This window comes from Danio aesculapii, chromosome 3, assembly GCF_903798145.1.
Source record: "Danio aesculapii chromosome 3, fDanAes4.1, whole genome shotgun sequence".
NCBI lineage: Eukaryota > Metazoa > Chordata > Actinopteri > Cypriniformes > Danionidae > Danio > Danio aesculapii.
The window spans coordinates 8280439-8299699 of record NC_079437.1 but is presented as its reverse complement, the minus strand read 5'-3'; the positions used below and the strand labels follow the sequence as shown (position 1 = coordinate 8299699).

The 19261-nt window shown below is 42.3% G+C and overlaps 3 protein-coding genes across 3 annotated transcripts in view; 2 read left to right on the top strand and 1 right to left on the bottom strand.

The window, feature by feature from the left end:
- The first annotated feature begins 266 nt into the window (after positions 1–266).
- On the top strand, positions 267–10233 carry fam234b (family with sequence similarity 234 member B). The gene is made up of 13 exons (XM_056453073.1): positions 267–367; positions 2497–2862; positions 3696–3812; positions 4313–4507; positions 7407–7522; positions 7608–7758; positions 7853–7997; positions 8373–8567; positions 8716–8794; positions 8905–9066; positions 9150–9258; positions 9417–9634; positions 9831–10233. The coding sequence occupies exons 1-13, from the start codon at positions 331–333 to the stop codon at positions 9831–9833; spliced, it is 1893 nt and encodes a 630-aa protein (XP_056309048.1). The 5' UTR covers positions 267–330; the 3' UTR covers positions 9834–10233.
- A 1729-nt stretch (positions 10234–11962) lies between these two features.
- On the top strand, positions 11963–14965 carry LOC130220833 (essential MCU regulator, mitochondrial-like). The gene is made up of 3 exons (XM_056453072.1): positions 11963–12212; positions 14204–14347; positions 14840–14965. The coding sequence occupies exons 1-2, from the start codon at positions 12003–12005 to the stop codon at positions 14339–14341; spliced, it is 348 nt and encodes a 115-aa protein (XP_056309047.1). The 5' UTR covers positions 11963–12002; the 3' UTR covers positions 14342–14347; positions 14840–14965.
- A 1126-nt stretch (positions 14966–16091) lies between these two features.
- Positions 16092–19261, bottom strand: part of ndufa6 (NADH:ubiquinone oxidoreductase subunit A6) — a 4958-nt gene continuing 1788 nt past the window's right edge. The window contains exons 2-3 of the mRNA XM_056453071.1: positions 18823–18938; positions 16092–16296 (exon numbers count right to left, since the gene is read on the bottom strand). Coding sequence (XP_056309046.1) covers positions 16165–16296; positions 18823–18938 — 248 coding nt within the window. The 3' untranslated portion in view covers positions 16092–16164. The remainder of the gene's footprint in view (positions 16297–18822; positions 18939–19261) is intronic.

Here is a 19261-nt window from a genome sequence, read left to right as displayed (position 1 = left end):
TATGATGAACTGAGGAAATGTTCATTTTTTGGTGAACTGTCCCTTTAAGGCGCGCGTCAGCAACATCGAAGGCTCGGGTTTTGAAGAGTATAGAGTTATAAAATAAATAAATAAATAAATAATAATAATAAAAAGAACCTCTGATCCATAACCCACAGTAGGTGGCGGTAATGCTCTGTTTAGAATGCGAACCGCCAATAAACACCAAGAAGAAGAAGAAGAAGAAGAAGGCGCGCGTCAGAGGACTCCATTTCCCATGGTGCACCTGCGCGGCGCTGAAGCTGCAGCTGCACTCGCTTCGCGTCGCGTCTTCTCCGAAAAGCTCGCGCCATGGCTGCGGCTCTGTCCCGATCGCTGAAATTACCGGGTGAGTCGAGCATTAATCTCCGGTAACCGATCAGATGCGTGGCGGTAAGATGTGACTGTAGCGTGTGACGTCAGAGCTGTGATTATCAGACGCGTCTTCATCCCGTTATTCCGCGATTCATTGATTCATAATTGATCGATCATCTTCGCTCTGATGATCATTACAGTAATCTGATGCGCTGGATTATGTAATGTTGGAGACTGCGATGATATCAGACAGACACACACACACACACACACACACACACACACACACACACGTGTGCCGAATATCCCTAATATTACAGTGCGCGTTACCGTCGCAGCTCTACTGTACTGACGGCTGTGTTTATCTCCTCACACAGACGCGAACGCTGACCCTGATGTCGTTTTGATGATGTTAAGTGTTTGTTTGTTATGGTGTGTTTGTGTTTGTTTACGTGTGTGAGAACTCTATCAGCTGTTTTCGCCGTATTTGAATGAATATCGTCTTGTTTTCATCTTATTTCGCCTCTGTTTATATCTGCACGGGTATGTTGGTAGGAGTAGCCATCAAGGCAATGTAGATTATTGTTTTGTTTAACGCTGATATCATTAGGAAGTGTACAAAATGTCTTCATGGAGCTCGATCTTTGCTTAGCGATGCATATTATTCGCTGTATACAGATTACTGAGGATGAGCCCGTATGACTAGCTCCACATGGGATCTGCTGAGTGTGCAGACATCTCAGTAACATTACTAAACATTATGCAGATGTTTAATGATTTATTTACAGTATTTTCTGTCTTTTCCTAGAGATATTATATGAGAGACTTGCTTTGTTTACTAAAAGCAGTGGATCTAGTTGGATTTGCCTATTGTAGACCTTAAATAAAACGTTAAAAGTAATTATTTTTATTGAATGTTTTAGGTTTTTATTTACTATATTCACAAATATGTTTGTTTTACTACTGTGCAGAAAAAGCTAAACCTGTCCGCAGATTCTGTCTGGTTCTGCTTAAGATCATACATTTTTAATTACTAATAATTACATTTATAATTATTAAATTCTCTTTATATTGTTTTATTTCTTCCTATTTTTATTGTGAAGCGTTGGTGTTTTTATCAATATTTTAAATTATGGAAAACTTTTCATCTTTAGGGTTATTTTTATGTTTTAAATGAATAATTTAAATTATGTTTTTATATTTTACATTCAATTTAACAGTCCATTAATAGCTTTGTTGTAGTTAATTCCTTATTTTTTCGTAATATTCTTTATTTATTAATATTTTGTGTATACATATATGTGTATATATGTATGTTTATATGTGTATACATGTATATATGTGTGTATATATATGTATATATGTGTGTATATATGTGTGTGTATATATGTGTGTGTATATATGTGTGTATATATATATGTATATATGTGTGTATATATATATATATGTATATATGTATGTATATGTGTATATATATGTATGTTTATATGTGTATACATGTATATATGTGTGTATATATATGTATATATGTGTGTATATATGTGTGTGTATATATGTGTGTGTATATATGTGTGTATATATATATGTATATATGTGTGTATATATATATATATATGTATATATGTATGTATATGTGTATATATATGTATGTTTATATGTGTATACATGTATATATGTGTGTATATGTATATGTATATATGTGTATATATATATGTGTATATATATATGTGTGTATATATATATATATATATATATATATATATATATATATATATATATATATATATATATATATATGTATGTGTGTGTGTGTATATATGTATATATGTGTATATATATATATATATGTGTATATATGTATATATTTGTGTGTATATATATATGTGTATAAATAAATAAATAATATATATAATATATATATATCTATATCTGTATGTGTGTGTGTATATATATATATGTATATGTATGTATGTTTATATATATATATATATATATATATATATATATATATATATATATATATATAAAGCTATAATATATAAATTTTTTCTTTGCATTTTACTTGTACAGTTTTATTTGAGTGTGTTATTGTTCTTTTATTGACTAATGTGAGTGAGCTCTTCTTCTAGAATACTGATGCATGTGTTTATTGTTGTCCGTCAGGTAAGAAGGGGTGTGATCTGGGCGAGTATGACCCGCTGACGCAGGCTGACAGTGAGGACGAGACGGAGGACGATGACCTGGTGCTTAACTACCCCCGAAACGGCTTGCTGGAGCAGGGGGAGGAGCCTGAGCCACAGTGGAGAGCACAGGGGGCAGGGCCGGGGAGGGTGCAGGGCGGAGACTCTGAGCAGAAGGCGGGGCATGTGCGAGGGGCAGGGCCTGTGCGGGGGGCGGGGCGGAGCGCTGCGTTCCTGCTGCCGCTGCTGAGTGCAGTTCTGCTGGTGCTGCTGTGTGCATTTCTTATCCCCTGCCCAGAGGGGGCGCCGCAGCTCACACACTGGCGCACAGCGCTGGGGGACGCCGCCGGTGAGGGGCATACACATACACAACACGGCACAGTACAAGCTATCTTATTTTTATTTGTATCGAGGCAGTCAACACGTTACGATACAGATTTATGTGTGAATGACATAATTACGCATGAGAACAGCGTCTCCATCAGACTAACAGCCGTCTTTTTTTATGCTAAAAGGGTTTTTTGTTCTAACGACATGCAAAATAGCTATTTAAGTTTAATTCCTGCGACGTCGCAGCAGAGCAACAGCGTAAACTACCATAACGATGATTTCCTCAGGTACTGATTATGGGCTGTATTCTGTTAATGCTCCTAATGTGAGTTTAAACACATCTAAGAGAAGAAGGGGGCGGGGCATGTCAGACACTAGAGAGCATTTGATTGGTCAGAAGCTTTGATGAGAGACTGAACTATGAGGGAGGAGACGACAGAAACACTCACGGATGCCTTTATGAGGAAGAGATCAACCCCAGACTGTAGATGGGCTGTTGCTAGAGCAGATATGGTTGCAGCCGGAAGTTAACGAGAATTATTTATATTATTTAATAAATTTGTCATTAAAAATGACGCTATATTAATGTGCATATCGCACCTCCGGCCAGCCGTGTATCCCATCTGGACATTACCCTGTAGAGGATTATATCAGGTGACACTAGATTAGAGCGGTCCTGAAAATGACTAAAGCTAACGTCTTAAACACTTGATTTTAATTTGACCAGAGCTTTAAATGATTCTGATTTGATGCGGATCGCAGAACTGTTTGTTGCTGGAATCTTGTTTTGAGCGTTAACATTAGCATGTGGTGTGAGATTAACCTGTGGTTTGGTCGTGGGGTGTTCTGCAGGCGTGACGTCGCCCCCTCTGGCCATGTGGGATGTGGACGGAGACGGACTGGAGGACGTCCTGATCGCCGTCACCAGCATCGCTAACGACAGTCAGCCAATCAACTCGCAGAATAAAGGTGAGCAGACACAGCCAATCATTAATGCCTGGTGATAAACTACATTACCCATGATGCTCTACTGACGATTCCACCAATCAGAGGGTTGTGGCATACTAAATGCTGATTAGCTCCGCCCACTCTTATGAAGCACCACCAGTGATGTAATGGAGTCTCTTTCTAAAATAACAGCTTTGAGTTCCTTTGATGTTTCTCAATGAGAGTGTGTCATGTGCAGTGCATCATGGGATTGTAGTTCTATCCCTCGTTAAAGTAGAGATGAATGAGATAAATGTCTCTTCCAATCAGAATTCTGTGTGTGTGTGTGTGTGTGTGTGTGGTTCAGTGTCGTCCAGTCAGAATCATTGTGTGTATGTGTGTATGTGTAGAGTTAAGTGTGTCGTCCAATCAGAATGCTTAGTATGCCTATAGACTTCAGTGTGTCATCCAATCAGAACGCTCAGTGTGTGTGTATAGAGTTTAGTGTGTTGTCCAATCAGAATGCTTGTGTGTGTGTGTAGAGTTCAGCGTATCGGCGGTGAGCGGGGCCGGTGGGCAGCTGCTGTGGTCCCGCACCCTCAGGGAGCCGCTGATCTCGGTTCAGTGTGGGCTGCAGACAGGAAGTGCAGATCCACTGCAGAGGACGTCCGCGCAGACACATTCCGCCTGCATCCTGATCAGCTCCGGACACATCATCACCGTCAACGCCTCCACAGGTCACACACACACACACACACACACACACACACACACTACACAACCCCTACAAAGGGTAATATTAGCTTTATAAACCAAAGCCGTCTTTAGTAGCAGGCTGTGAACATGTTTACATCAGCTGTAAAGTCGGCCATTTTAGCACTGCAGTCAATGAACATCTAGAGTTCCTGCAGCCAGCCCCCAGTGGCCAGTCGATGAATTGTAGTTTCAGTTACTTCCATATTGGCTTTATGTGGGAGAGCGGGAGGGTGCTGCTTGACACACACACACACACACACACACACACACACACACATCTTCAAGAGACCAAACTGGAGACTGCCAACATCAGACAGAGCATCAGTGTCCATCAGAGCCTCACTACTGAAGCACTCACAGACTGATGAAGCGACAGGAGGTAAAGCTGCCTCAATCTGCACAGTAATCACAGTAATCTCAGCGCCTGTGAAGACGCTCCGCTGCCATTTATACTAGTGTGTGTTATTTCTAAAACATACGTTATTCACGGTTTCCGCCTGGTGTCAACAGCAGAGAGATTCATTCCTTCCCCATGTGTGAGTCGCTCTGAATAAATAAATAAAGCTGCTATATGTACGTTATTGACTCCTTTAAATCATCCTATGTATCTCAGAAAGCTGCTGAGTGAACATCATCATTAATCTGAAACACAACACTGGAGTCAGTAATTCTGCTTGTCGTAATGTCTGTCTGTGTTTTGGACTCTATAACTCCGCCCACTGCCAGCTTAGCCAATTATATTTCAGCATTTTGGGTTGCCAGATAATAGAAAACAGTGTGTTTTATTTAAAGGCTGCTTTAATGTATGTGGATGCAGCTGTAAATGCGCCCTCTAGAGGACAGCAGCAGAAATCAGACGCAGATTCTGAATTAGAAGATCCACATTAGCAAATAATACAGATATTACAGATGTAAACATCCGCTGAGCATCTTACATTGTACGGCTTGATCATCGTTAGGTCCACACGGACTCTGCAGAATTTTAGCCCGTCACTGGTTCTGTTTATTGACTTGAGTAAATGTGAGTAAACTTATATTTAATCAGTATATAAATTAATTTCTGTAATATTATTAACATGTTCACATGATTTATTTACAATACAGTGTGTACAGTAATAGTTTCTGTCTTTTAATAGAGATATTATATAGAAGACTTGCTTTGTTTAGCTAATAAAGTGGATCTAATTGGATTTACATAGTAAACATTAATACAAGATAAAGGTATTACTTATAGGTCATATATTAGTTTTTAGTTATGATACTCCCAAAATCATTCAGCAGAACACAATTCTGCTCAGAAATAGCAAGAAACATCTGCAGATTCGGTCTGGCCCTAGTCATCAGTCACACTCGCTCCTGTTTGAGTCGTCAATCTGGCAACCTGCATCAAGTCTTAGGATGCTTTCACACCTGCATTATTCAGTTGGCTTGAATTACACTAGAGTTGGTTTTCCCTCTTGGTGCGGTTGGTTTGGGCAGGTGTGGACGCAGCAATCGCACTCGAGTGCACCAAAAGCGGATCAAAACAGCGTCTCTAGACCTCCTTGAAGACCTACACTTTCAAACGAACCCTGGAGCGGTTAGTTTGTGGTGAGAACATGATCCGAACTAAAACCCAACCGCAAAAAGTACTGCACCTTTTGGACTAATCCAGCTGCTGTAGTCTGATGCGCTGTCCCATCTTATGGGGTGTGGAGGAAAAATACCTGTTGACAGAGCTTCCCCAACAGTTTTAAACACAGAGAGAGAGAGGGAGAGGGAGACATTACCTGTTGGATTGTTGGTAATATTTCCAGAAGATGGCCATGTTGTAGTGTTGCTAAACTAACTCACGCCTCCTCCTAACGCCTTCACTGACTGCAGTGCATTAAACCTTGTTTTCCAGCCACAGCTGCACTTCATTCTCCAGATGTAGAGTTTGTCTAAAGTGATGTATATAAGCTATATAGTGTACTATGAGCAGCGATACAATCAGCCAGCGCAGCGACAAGGTTGTGTCTGCTGGATTAATAACTTGCAGGAGTTCCATCTGCATTTACCCGCATGTTAATCCTGACCAATCGAAAAGCAGTTCAGGAAATACATTCAATAACATCTGGCCAATGAGTGATGTGGATTTTGTCACATGACTGCATTTTGGTTCTTTTCATCTGGTTCTGACCAAAGCGATCAGTGTGGTGTGAAGAGGACCCAAAACGGCGGAGAAATGCTTTGTTGCCTTTGATCTGGACCAAATGAACCGACCCACAGGTGTGAACGCACCCTGAGAGAGCGGCACTGGGTGAAAAACCCTCTTTTGGACTGCAATACCCTGTTCAACCACTAGTCAATCCTATACACTGCAGCTTTACTGTAATCCTCCAGACGACAGGCGCGGTGTCATTGCTCAAATATTTACAACGTATTGTCATATATAAATATATAAGCACAAGCGAATCGCACTGTGACCCGTCAGTACTACATCAACAGTGCCGGTTTCCTGTTTGTATGTGTGCAGCACTAGTTCTGGTATCGCTTACGCAATAATGATACAGAAACAACCACAGCGACGCGACACGAACAGAATTTTGAGCGCTCTGCTGCGACAGTAGCGGGACTGAACACAGATCCGCCTGTCGAATGAATGAGCAGCATGTGGTGGATACGTGTACGTCTACTTTCCTCCACAGTGTTGCGCTGTTCACTGACGAGCACATCAGAGCTCACGCTGTGCCGTTACTAGCGCTAGATTCTGTTTGTATTCACTGACCAAATGAACACTGACACTGCCCCCTGCACACACTCTTACATACATTTAGGCATACGCACACTACGCACACACAGAAACACATTTTCATTACAGGTGTGCGTGTGTGTGTGTGTGTGTGTGTGTGTGTGTAGGCAGGACATTGTGGACCGCAGCTGTTGGTGATGTGGAGTCTCATGCGGTCCTGCTGCCTGATCTACAGGGAGACGCTTATCCAGACCTGCTGATCGCAACACTACCAGCAGACCAGGTCACACACACACACACACACACACACACACACACACACCTTCGTTCTGTCACGAGGAGACTGATGCGTGTGTGTGCGCTTGTAGGCCTCTGATCTATCTCTAGTGCTGCTCTCCGGACAGTCGGGCGCTCTGATTGGACAGCCGGTGAACTTTAACCTCACAGCTCAGGGGAAGCTGATTGGTCCACTGCTGCACGAGACATCAAAGGGAGCCTACTACATCCTGTTTGGCCTGGGTGAGTGAGTGTGTGTGTGTGTGTTGTATATGTTTGCGTGTGTGTTCAGGTGTCTGCTCTAACAGTGTGTGTGTGTGTGTGTGTGTGTGTGCAGGTCTGGTGCAGGGCGTGTCTCTCAGCTACATCTACACTCAGGCCACAGGCGGGGCGGCGGCAGCAGCGGCTCGGGTTCGACAGCAGGACTCCAGCTGGGAGAGTCTGAGGAGGAGCAACACATCTGCACTACTGCACATCAGCAGGTGCTCACACACACACACACACAGAGAGACAAACAGATATAGACACACACACACACACACACACAGAGACAAACAGACAAACAGATATAGACACACACATACAGACACACACACACACACACACACAGAGACAAACAGATATAGACACACACACACACACACACACACAGAGAGACAAACAGATATAGACACACACACACACACACACACACACACACACACACACACACACACACACACACACACACAGAGACAAACAGATATAGACACACACATACAGACACACACACACTGCAGAACCACACTACAAATGTAAACACAACCTCATACAGCTGTACACCAATGTGTGTGTGTCTCTCCATGTGTGTGTGTCAGTGTGTCTGAGCAGGTGGAGTTCCTGCTCCCCCTGGTGGCGGGTCAGTGTGATCAGCGCAGTGATCTGGAAGGGGTGTGTGAGCTGAACCGCAGCCGCAGCGAGTGGATCGTGTTGTGTGGAGCGCACAGGCTGTCTGTGCTGAGAGCGAGCGACACACACACTGCGTGGAGCCTCAGCCTCGCCAACATACACACGTGTGTACCGAACACACACACACACACACACACACGTCTGCTGATGATGGTGTTTTATTTATTTTAGTTTACAAATATGTCTGTCTGTCTGTCTGTGTGTGTGTGTGTGTGTGCATGTGTGTGTGTGTGTGTGCGCGTGTGTGCGCAGTCGTCCAGCACTGGGTCACTTTAATGATGACGGTATTCCTGATCTCCTCATTCATCAGTCGACCAATGGCATCAGGAAGGTGCGCATATCATTACCATCTCATTATTTCACACACACACACACACACACACACACACACACACACACACACACACGAGTTGATTGACAGTATGTGTGTGTGATGCGCAGGTGCAGATCATTGATGGTGCTCGGGGGCGGAGCCTGTGGGAGGCGGAGTTTGTGTGTCCTCGTCTGGCGGTGGAGGATTCGTCAGTTCTGACCACCTCTGGCCAATCAGTGTTCCTGTTCTGGGCTGGAGATCCGCTTACGCACACGCTTAACGCCAGCAAGGCAAACATCTGCTCTATCACATGACTGCACATGTGTGTGTCACGCCTGACCACTGCTCATTCTGTGTGTGTGTGTGTCCGCAGGCGGCCGTGGCGGAGCCGGTGCTCAGGAAACTCTTCCTGTTTCACCCCTTCTATCCCACAATCCTCCTGCAGCTCAGCAACACCACAGACACCGTCCTCTCCGCCACAGGTCAAGCCTCTGATTGGACAGTTAAAGCGTGTGATTGGTCATGTGACTGAAGCGTATATGATTCCTCATGTGATGGTCTGGTGTGTGATTGGTCATTGAAGTGTGTGTGATGGTCATGTGACGTTCTTCATGTGTGTGTGTGTGTGTGTCTCCATCAGTGGGCTACGCGCCGCAGCAGAAGGACGCCTCCTACACGTGTGTGTCGTCTGTGCCCGTGTCTGGCCATCAGCCGGCGCTGCAGATGCTGAAGAGTGTGAGTCTGAAGGCGGCCATCGCAGACGCACAGATCCTGCAGCTCAGCAACAGCAGCGCGTACACACACACACACAGCGCTTTCCACATCAACCAGTTCTTCAGACGCCTGTCCTTCACACAGGTCAGAGCGCACACACACACACACACACACTCATGATGCTGTATAGTATTTCTTACTGAACTGACTTGATTAAACAGTACATTTATACTGTCAATATATTTATACTATTATTGACACTGTGTGTGTGTGTGTGTGTGTGTGTGTGTGTGTGTGTGTGTGTGTGTGTGTGTGTGTGTGTGTGTGTGTTTCTCCACAGTGATGGTGTTTGGACATGTTCATCATTCCTGCTCTGCATTCCTCTCTGCGTGAGTGTGTGCGTGTGTGTGTGTGAGTTTCAGCAGATGTGTAGATATGCTTCATCTGTTTACCACACTTTAACATGTGTATAATCTTCAGTCACTGGATTAACACTGACGGCTACTCTTCATAAATATGATTATTATTATTACTGTTGTCCTGATGATGATGGTGGTGTGTGGCTCGCGTTGTGTCTGTGTGACTATCTCGCTCTGGTCAGTGAAGTGAGTTGGTTTGGTTTGCACATTGAGTTTGTTTATATTCCTGACTCTCTCTGTACAGTATTTATAATGGAGATGTACATAGTGATGATGATGATGATGATGATGAACTACACAATAAAATAAAAGCATTCCCCCTGACTGCAGTCATGTTATTTATTATTATTGTGTGTTCTCTGTTCTCAGTGTATGATCAAATGTGTCTCAGATCTTCCTGCTGCAGGCTGTGTAATAATTATTAAATAACCTGATCTGCACAGAACACTAATGAAATGTACAGTCTGCTCATTCATATTTATCTCAGGAATAACAGAAAAAAAAGATAGTTAAATGGAAATGATTGAACACTGTAGGGTTGCTGAACCATACTCTAGTAAAACACGGCAATTAATCTGCTGTGGCAATTCTACGGTTGCTATGGTAACACGACAACTGCAGTAATGAATCTGCTGTGGCAATTCTACGGTTGCTATGGTAATATTACAACTACAGTAATCTGCTGTGGCAATTCTACGGTTGCTATGGTAATATGTAAACTTCAGAAATAATCTGCTGTGGCGATTCTTCGGTTCCTATGATAACAAAACAACGATTGTAATTAATGTGTTGTGATTCTACGGTTGCTATGGTAACACATCTACAGTAATTAATCTGTGGTGATTCTACGGTTGCTATGGTAATACAACAACTACAGTAATTAATCTGCTGTGGTGATTCTACAGTTGCTATGGTAACACAACTACAGTAATTAATCTGCTGTGGCGATTCTTCGGTTCCTATGGTAACACAACAACGATTGTAATTAATGTGTTGTGATTTTACGGTTGCTATGATAACACATCTACAGTAATTAATCTGTGGTGATTCTACGGTTGCTATGGTAACACAACAACTACAGTAATTAATCTGCTGTGGTGATTCTACAGTTGTTATGGTATCACAACAACTATAGTAATTGATCTTTTGTGGTGATTCTACAGTTGCTATGGTAACACAACTACAGTAATTAATCTGCTGTGGCGATTCTTCGGTTCCTATGGTAACACAACAACGATTGTAATTAATGTGTTGTGATTCTACAGTTGCTATGGTAACACAGCTACAGTAATTAATCTGTGGTGATTCTGCGGTTGCTATGGTAACACAACAAGGATAGTAATGTGTTGTGATTCTACAGTTGCTATGGTAACACGACAACTACAGAAATTAATCTGCTGTGGAAATTCTACAGTTGCTATGGTAACAACAACGATAGTAATAATGTGTTGTGGCGATTCTACAGTTGCTATGGTAACACAAAAAATACAGTAATTGATCTGTTGTGGTGATTCTACAGTTGCTATGGTAACAACCTTGATAGTAATTATGCTCTGGTGATTCTACGGTGTCTAACAACAACAATATTAACTGAACAGCTGTGATTCTACGGTTGCTATGGTAACAACAACGATATGAATTGATCAGTTGTAATTCTAGTTGTTATGGTTATTTTACAATACTTCAGTTTACTGTAGTAAAAACTAAAATATACTACAGTATTTATTACAGTGTGTTCACATACTATACTATATAGAGTAGAAGAGGTCGTGATCATGATAGTGTTAAGCAATGGGTCATTACTAAATGAAAAGCACATCTAGAAAGCACACCGAGCAGAATAATCCCGCAATTAAAGAGGAAATGTGCGGTTTCTGTCATGTGACCATTGCCCTACATCATCCGACATGACGGTGTTCTGATTATTCTGATTCACTAACTCTACTATCGGGAATCAATATAATATACAGTACATATACAATATTGCTTACAGTAGTGTAGTGTTATTTCAGTCACACTTTCTCTCTCTCTCTCTCACACACACACACACACACACACACACACACATATATGCCGGTATCATCTGTCAGTGTATGGAACTCTCCCTCCGCACACACACACTTCTCTCTCTCACACACACACACACACACACACCTCTGTATTTCTCTCCGTCGGTCATGGCGGCGGTGTCGGTTGTCCGTCGGTTCGTGTCTCGGTCGGTCGGTTCTCCTCGGCTTCAGCAGCTGCAGCACCGGACCGCAGTGAACACAGCCACCGGCGCCATTCTGGCCAAACCGAAGAAAGTGCGTGAGTAACACGATCAGTTACACACACACACACACACACACACGCACACACACAAACAAACTGATCAGGTCATACAGAATTACAAACATATACTGATTATTGACCATAGAATAATTGATCATTCATGGAAATATATGAACATAATAGCGAATGACTGTGGAAATATGGATAATCCGACAGCTCTGTGCGTGTGTGTGTATCAGTGAACACACCTCACCTGTCAATCAGCGTGCGTCCCTGTGTGTGTGTGTGTCGCGGTCTACCATGTTTATTATTTATGTCGTGTATATCAGATGAGACCAATGACAGACCCACACTAATAACTGTAACTATAATAAATAATAAAAATGTGAAGTATAGATGGTAAAAGTGAACAGTGATCAAACCTGTTGGTGTATTTTTCTTTCCCGCGCTTCTCTCCAGGGAAAGGCGTTCGGGCCTAATTTAAAAATCAACCGTCACTTCGGACTGAATCTTCGGTTTGTCGATTATCAGCCTCTGAAAATATTCAAAACATATTTTTGATTTGAGACGGATTTGAGCTCATATGATATTGAAGTGACAATTTTGATTTAAGAAGGATATTAAAGCACGTAAATACTGGCAAAATCCCCAGACTGTGTTGTTTGCGGTGATTGCGGAAACATGTCAGGGTTCCCAGTAAAGAATTACAATAATTTTTGTCAATAATAGATCATGTTTATGATTAGTCCTCTACATGATGGTGCTTAAATAATTTTTATTTATTAAACAGTAAAAACAACGTTAATGATAACTATATTAGCCTCTACACCAGCGGACTATAACTATAACGTTAACTATATTAGCCTCTACACCAGCGGATAATTATAACGATAACTATATTAGCCTCTACACCATCGGACGATAACTATAACGATAACTATATTAGCCTCTACACCAGCGGTTGATAACTATAGCGATAACTATATTAGCCTCTACACCATCGGACGATAACTATAACGATAACTATATTAGCCTCTACACCAGCGTACAATAACTATAACGATAACCATATTAGCCTCTACACCAGCGGACGATAACTATAACGATAACTATATTAGCCTCTACACCAGTGGACGATAACTATAACGATAACCATATTAGCCTCTACACCAGCGGACGATAACTATATTAGCCTCTACACCAGTGGACGATAACTATAACGATAACTATATTAGCCTCTACACCAGTGGACGATAACTATAACGATAACTATATTAGCCTCTACACCAGCGGACGATAACTATAACGATAACCATATTAGCCTCTACACCAGCGGACGATAACTATATTAGCCTCTACACCAGTGGACGATAACTATAACGATAACTATATTAGCCTCTACACCAGTGGACGATAACTGTATTAGCCTCTACACCAGCGGACGATAACTATATCGATAACTATATTAGCCTCTACACCAGCGGACGATAACTGTATTAGCCTCTACACCAGCGGACGATAACTATATCGATAACTATATTAGCCTCTACACCAGCGGACGATAACTATAACGATAACTATATTAGCCTCTACACCAGCGGACGATAACTGTATTAGCCTCTACACCAGCGGACGATAACTATATCGATAACTATATTAGCCTCTACACCAGCGGACGATAACTATAACGATAACTATATTAGCCTCTACACCAGCGGACGATAACTGTATTAGCCTCTACACCAGCGGATAATTATAATGATAAGATTCTGTTAGATTCTCATGCACTGCAGGTCATGATGTAGAGCTGAGCACATATAATAGAAGTATTGTTATAAAGAGTATTTGGCTCATTATAATAATAATAATAATAGCAGCGATGTTTGTGTGATATTCACCTGTAAGCTGAAGTCAGGTCAGTGGTCAGTCTCTTAATGTGGGGTTATTTCTGAAAAACTAAATATTAACTCAGTAAAATCACACTCATTCAACGGTGTATGTGTGTGTATGTGTGTGTGTTCAGACGGCGTTCGGCCTGCTGCGCATCATGACGGTGGTGGCCCCGTTCCTGTACGTCGGCACTCTGATCAGCAAGAACTTCGCCGCTCTGCTGGAGGAGCATGATATATTTGTGCCAGAGGATGATGATGATGACGACTGACCTCAGGTCTGTGTGTGTGTGTATCTTTCGCCTATTTGTCTTATTTCTAGTCCAAATATGTTAAAATTCTTAAATTAAGAAGCATTTTCTAGACATGTAGTCAACTAATAAGCCAAAAGTAAGTGAGATTGTCCTTAAAACAAGCAAAATAATCTTGCTTTTGGTTTGTAATAAGATTAATATACTTTGGGAAGGGAAAAAATGTGGCTTATTTATTTAATTAGTTTTACCAGTGTAGAAAATGCGTCTTGATTTAAGAATGTTTAGATTTTTAGACCTGAAATGAGACAAAACGCTGCGTTCACACCAGGCGTAAAGCACCACAGCACTAGCTCTAGTTTACTCACAGGAGGTTTTTCTCCATCAGTGATTCGCCTGTTCTCACCGTGGCATTGACTCATTTACTCACATGAACTCTTAATTCTGCATCTGCAGCATGAGAAAAGTGTATATGCAGCCCATGTGTGTGTCTCAGCCTCCTCTCTCGGTCCTCCTCAGGTACTCCAGATCTTCACTCTTCACCTGTGTGCAGATGCAGGAGCTCCTCAGACTTTGTGTGTGTGTGTGTGTGTGTGTGTATGTTGATCACTCTTCTATAATAAAGGTAATATATAAACACACAAACCCTCCGGCCTCGTCTCAAACAGTGAATCGAGCACACGCTTATATGATAACTGTGCTCATGTAAACATTCATTAATCATTATCCCTCACACACACACACCTGAGAGTGAGATGTTACCTGTCGACTCCCAGAATGCACCAGCCAGACCAGTCAAGTGTGTTTCAGATAAATGTGAAGAACGCAGAAGAGCTAAACACAGGTGATCATGATAGACAGGTTTGCATGATTCGGCTCCTCCCCTTCCTCCATCTGCACCTCTTCAATACGGTAAAGCACAAACCCACACAGGGATCCATCCTCAGGATCATCTGCACAGCTTCATCATCTCAGTGCTGTTATACTCTCAGGAGAATGGCTGCGTCCCAAAACACACCGCAGCCCTACACAGAACACACACTCACACAGGCATTTCAGTGACTACAGGATACAGGTGTCAGATTACAGCATGTCTAAATGACTACTCCAGAGCTGCTGCTGGAGATTCATTCACTACACTGGATGAGAACTACACACTCAGCAGCACACTCATGTGTTGAAAACTACAAACATGGCGGACGCGTGAGACTGATGGTTATCATCCACTTATAGTTAAGTGTTGACGTGTTGATGTATGTAAGACTGTTTCCGGGTCTGAATTGAGAAAACATTGGTTAATGACCGCACTTTAGTCCTATCACACTTTAAAGTGAAGCTTATATAAAGTCATAGTGGACACAACAATCTGTAGACTTGCTGCATCACAAATACCGAAATTTGAACACGTTATTAAACATGAATCACTCTCTGACCATCAGACATTAGGCATGGACGTATATACTGTGATCCAGATTTTCTAAAGTATTACTGCGCTTCGTAAACGTTTATTATTAGCATTTGATGAGTCTGCCCATACAGGTTTAGGAGCGATTGGACCCGGACACCGCTTCTCATGACGTCACACTTAACAAGCGGACGGGGTGAAGACTGGGCAAAAGGGATAAACATCAACGATATTTACTGCAAATTCTGTGTGTGATACATAATCTGCATGATTCTGTGTGTGTGTGTGTGTGTGTGTGTGTGTGTTTCATCACTGACACACTCAGTAGTGCACGAGCAGTGTAATGACAGACACTGAGAGACCGCAGAGCTTCATCTCGAGTGTATTTACAGTCCAGAAGCAGAATCACAACACACACACACACATCAGGGGTCAGAGGTCAGGGCTTGTGTCCATGGTAGAATTTGGAGAGGAAGTCAGCGGGACGTGGCGCTTCGGTTTCCTGGAAGTAACGCATGACGTGTGTCCTCTGCTTCCACACCTGGATGGTCTCCTGCAGCTCCATCTTACCCTAAACACACACACACACACACATGGAGAATGCTGGAAGTGAGGATTGTTGGACCAGTATTGCCCTGTTAGTATTGGACAGAAGCTAGCCAGAGACAGTGATGAGGAACTGAGTGGGTTAAATATAAAACCTCTTTAGTTAATGTACTCTGCTTTTATTCTTACCCTAATAAAACATATATCTGTAGAGTAACCCATGTCCTGCTGTCATTAATATTTTAATAAACTTTACTAGGTAAAACTGTCTGAGATACGAACAACAGCGAGTGATGCAGCAAAGTGTACATTTTAAAGATCTTGAATGGTCGTAAAAAACTTTATAATCATTAAAATAATTAGTTTAAACATAATGACTGATGACTAATGACGTTCTACTTCTCTGTTTATCCGTCTGACTTTACGGTGGGTTTCTTTAGAGCGCCCCCTGTCGTTATGAAGAATATCACCATGGTGGATGCAGCAACTATAAAAGCGTCTCGTCCGTTTCGTGAGGTGTTCACACAGTCAGCCCCAGGAGAAGAGTTATACATCAGGCTTTACACTGCGTCAGTCATTATCTGAGCTTTTGTATTGAGTCGATATCGAGTATATATAGATGTATATATAAATATAAAGCAGAATGTTCTTTTAACAGTCCCGATATGTTTAATCTTTGTCTTTTGCAGAATTATTCTGCCACTTCTCTTCTGCATATCAGATGTTTTTTAATCTGCTTCATTCTTTTAAACCTGTAAGCAGCGCAGTTTTTCCATCAGATCCCCCGTTGTGGATGTTTTATTTTATGTGTATAGTCTTGAGTGTGCTTTTAATAACTTTATTCTATTTAAAGCAACATTCACAGACGCTCAAGTATCTTCCAGCATGGCATGAGAGCGACGCATGTGCTGGATGAGTTCAATTCCTGATCCTTTCATAATGTTTTTAATCAAAAGGCAGCTGGTTTAATTACTCTCCATGTGCTAAAATATTGGATGGAAAAGCATATATACATATTAAAACAGAGTAAAGTGCATGGTCTGATCAGAAATAAAGGAAATTGGGTATCTGTTTCATTATATGATGAATAGAATAGGCCAGTCAGTGATCTGAAACTTCTACTTTAATTTGGTTTTTCTTGTCAATATTAAAGTTGCATCAGATTGATGAAAACGTGTCTGAATACCCGCGTGAACACAGCCACGACTCTTCTTACACTGGAGCAATTGAATACAGTGTCTACATGAGGGGTCAGGGGAAACCTGCTGAATATTTGGTTAGCTTATAAAACAGATGTTGTCTGGTTTAGTGATGTGATAATGCAGAGCGAACACACAGCAGTCTAGACACCATCACCTCATGCTCCAGCAGTAAAACACCGGCCTGGCCTTTATACTGTAAATCATGACCATGTTTATTTATTGATCAGGGACCACAAATATCGCCATCGTGATCATAATAATGCGACTAATCGTGCAGCCCTGACACACACACACTGAAATAATACAGCAAAACACGCACACACACACACACACTGACATAATGCAGTGCACACATAAACACACACACACACACACACTCAGAGAGACTAACGTGATTCAATCACACACACACACACTAAAGTGCTCAACAGAAATGACTGTGATTGGCTGTGAAGGTCATCGGTTCACCAAACTCACCTCTGTTTACTGAGTGTACCCACAGATACAGAGACACTGGAGCGTTTTAAAGTCGTGAATCATCAGCGGATCACTCGTAAGTCAGCTTATAGACAAGCCAGCTGATCGACGGCACTTTAAAACACTCCAGTGTCCCTGTATCTGTGGTTACACTCAGGAGGAGGACGAGGTGTGATGTACTCATGCAGACGATAATAACCTGTGTGATGATGAGCAGTGTGTGTGTATCAAAACCACACGCTTCAAATAGCAGCAACTGTGGTTTATTCACTGCTTCATAACAGCGCGCACACACACACACACACACACACACACACACACACACACACAAGACAGAGCTCATCTAGAATACACCGGTGTCAGTCTGCTGCTCAACATGCTGCTTCATCATCATCATCATCATCATCATCATGAGGAATAATCCAGCAAGAGCAGCAGAGGAGGAGAGATGATGAACACACACCCCGAGTCCAGCGGCCGGGGCAGAACTAGAAGACTTTAGAGATACTAAAGGGATGAGTTAGAAAAGACCCCCCCTCACAGCAGTCATGGAGAGTAACAGCAGATACACACAGCCCCAGCTCTCTGTGTGTGTGTGTGTGTGTGTGTGTGTGTGTGCGTGTGTGTGTGTGTGTGTGTCACAGCCTCTAGTGGACGCTGGTAGGAACTGCAGAGCCAGACTCTACTGTGAGAGAGACCGAGAGGTTGCTGCTAAGTGGTAACACACACACACACACACACACACACACACTCTTTCACTCCCACACATACAGACACTCAAACACAGAAACACTTTCTGTCTCACACACACACACACAAAGAAGTGAAATATGCTCACACAGAGACAGACAGACACACACACACACACACACCTTGATGACGAGCATGTCGATCACTCGAGGGTCCGTCACGTGTCTGTTCCTGTCGAACATTTCTCTAACCTTGTCCCGGCACTGCTGTGTGCTGATGTCCAGCTGGTACGCATGCACTGAGAGAGACACACACACACACACACACACACACACACACAGACAGAAGGTCAGGGTTATTCCACTAATAGAGATTTGAGAGCTCTTCTGAAGTGAACACACACTGCTGCTCTCATGTCTACACATCATTACACACACACACATCTGTCAGAGAACTGATCAGCTCTGTTATTCACACTCCTTCACTTCAACACTGCCCGTATTGATTAATCCTGCTTTTAATATTGGGTCTGAAACGACATGAGGACTACAGAGCAACATCAGCACGGTATACCGCACCAGTCATTGGGTCTAGGGTTATAGTATAAGGAATACACTATAT

Coding starts and splice junctions, on each gene's coding strand:
- fam234b (XM_056453073.1), top strand. CDS start 331: ATGGCTGCGGCTCTGTCCCGATCGCTGAAATTACCGG. Junction 2,863..3,695: donor AGCGCTGGGGGACGCCGCCG/GTGAGGGGCATA, acceptor GGTGTTCTGCAG/GCGTGACGTCGCCCCCTCTG. Junction 8,795..8,904: donor CGACCAATGGCATCAGGAAG/GTGCGCATATCA, acceptor TGTGATGCGCAG/GTGCAGATCATTGATGGTGC.
- LOC130220833 (XM_056453072.1), top strand. CDS start 12,003: ATGGAACTCTCCCTCCGCACACACACACTTCTCTCTCTCACACACACA. Junction 12,213..14,203: donor TTCTGGCCAAACCGAAGAAA/GTGCGTGAGTAA, acceptor GTGTGTGTTCAG/ACGGCGTTCGGCCTGCTGCG.